This window comes from Odontomachus brunneus, unplaced genomic scaffold, assembly GCF_010583005.1.
Source record: "Odontomachus brunneus isolate Ranch 3 - 2012 unplaced genomic scaffold, Obru_v1 Obru_scaffold_223, whole genome shotgun sequence".
NCBI classification, from domain to species: Eukaryota; Metazoa; Arthropoda; class Insecta; order Hymenoptera; family Formicidae; genus Odontomachus; species Odontomachus brunneus.
In genome coordinates, this window is record NW_022639673.1 from 383,069 (window position 1) to 383,656 (window position 588).

The 588-nt window shown below is 38.3% G+C and overlaps 1 protein-coding gene across 1 annotated transcript in view; it reads left to right on the forward strand.

Annotated features, from left to right (window-relative positions):
• The window catches only part of LOC116852416, a 3,094-nt gene that overhangs the window by 422 nt on the left and 2,084 nt on the right, over window positions 1-588 (forward strand). Inside the window, exon 2 of the mRNA XM_032832752.1 lies at window positions 243-467. Within this exon, the coding sequence (XP_032688643.1) occupies window positions 243-467 (225 nt within the window). The remainder of the gene's footprint in view (window positions 1-242; window positions 468-588) is intronic.

Sequence of the window (588 nt, forward strand, 5' to 3'; positions counted from 1 at the left end):
GCGTACCGGTTAACTTTCATGTAGTTTCTGACAATTTTCCTATTCAATCAAGCGGAATTTTGGGTAACGACTTTTTCCAACAAACCGGAGCGAAAATTGATTATTCCAAAGGGCATTTAGACGTTTTAAATACTAAGATTCCTTCCTATTCTCCTGAGTCTATAATAATTTCTGCGCGTTCGAGGGGATTGTTCTTCGTGCGTATTGGAAACCCGCATATTAAGAAAGGATATTTACCTAAGATAACTATCGGCAACGGTGTACAGGTAAAAACAAACGATCTGATAAAAAACACGGACGGCAAAGCTTACACAGAAGTAATAAATTCTTTGGACACTGAAGTAGAAATTCTCGTACCCACTTATAATATACGACCTGCGAATCCCAAGGACAACGAAAATGGTAACGTTTTGAAGAATAATAACGATAAAGAAATTAATTCTGACTGCAAAGAAAAAGGAACTCAGGTACTCGTATCGCAAAATATACTAGGAAAAGGGGACGATTTCCAGATTCCCCAACCTTCGAAAGATAGCGGAATTTATCAACATGTTCACGCAATGTGCAGTGCGAATGATTCACGGATTC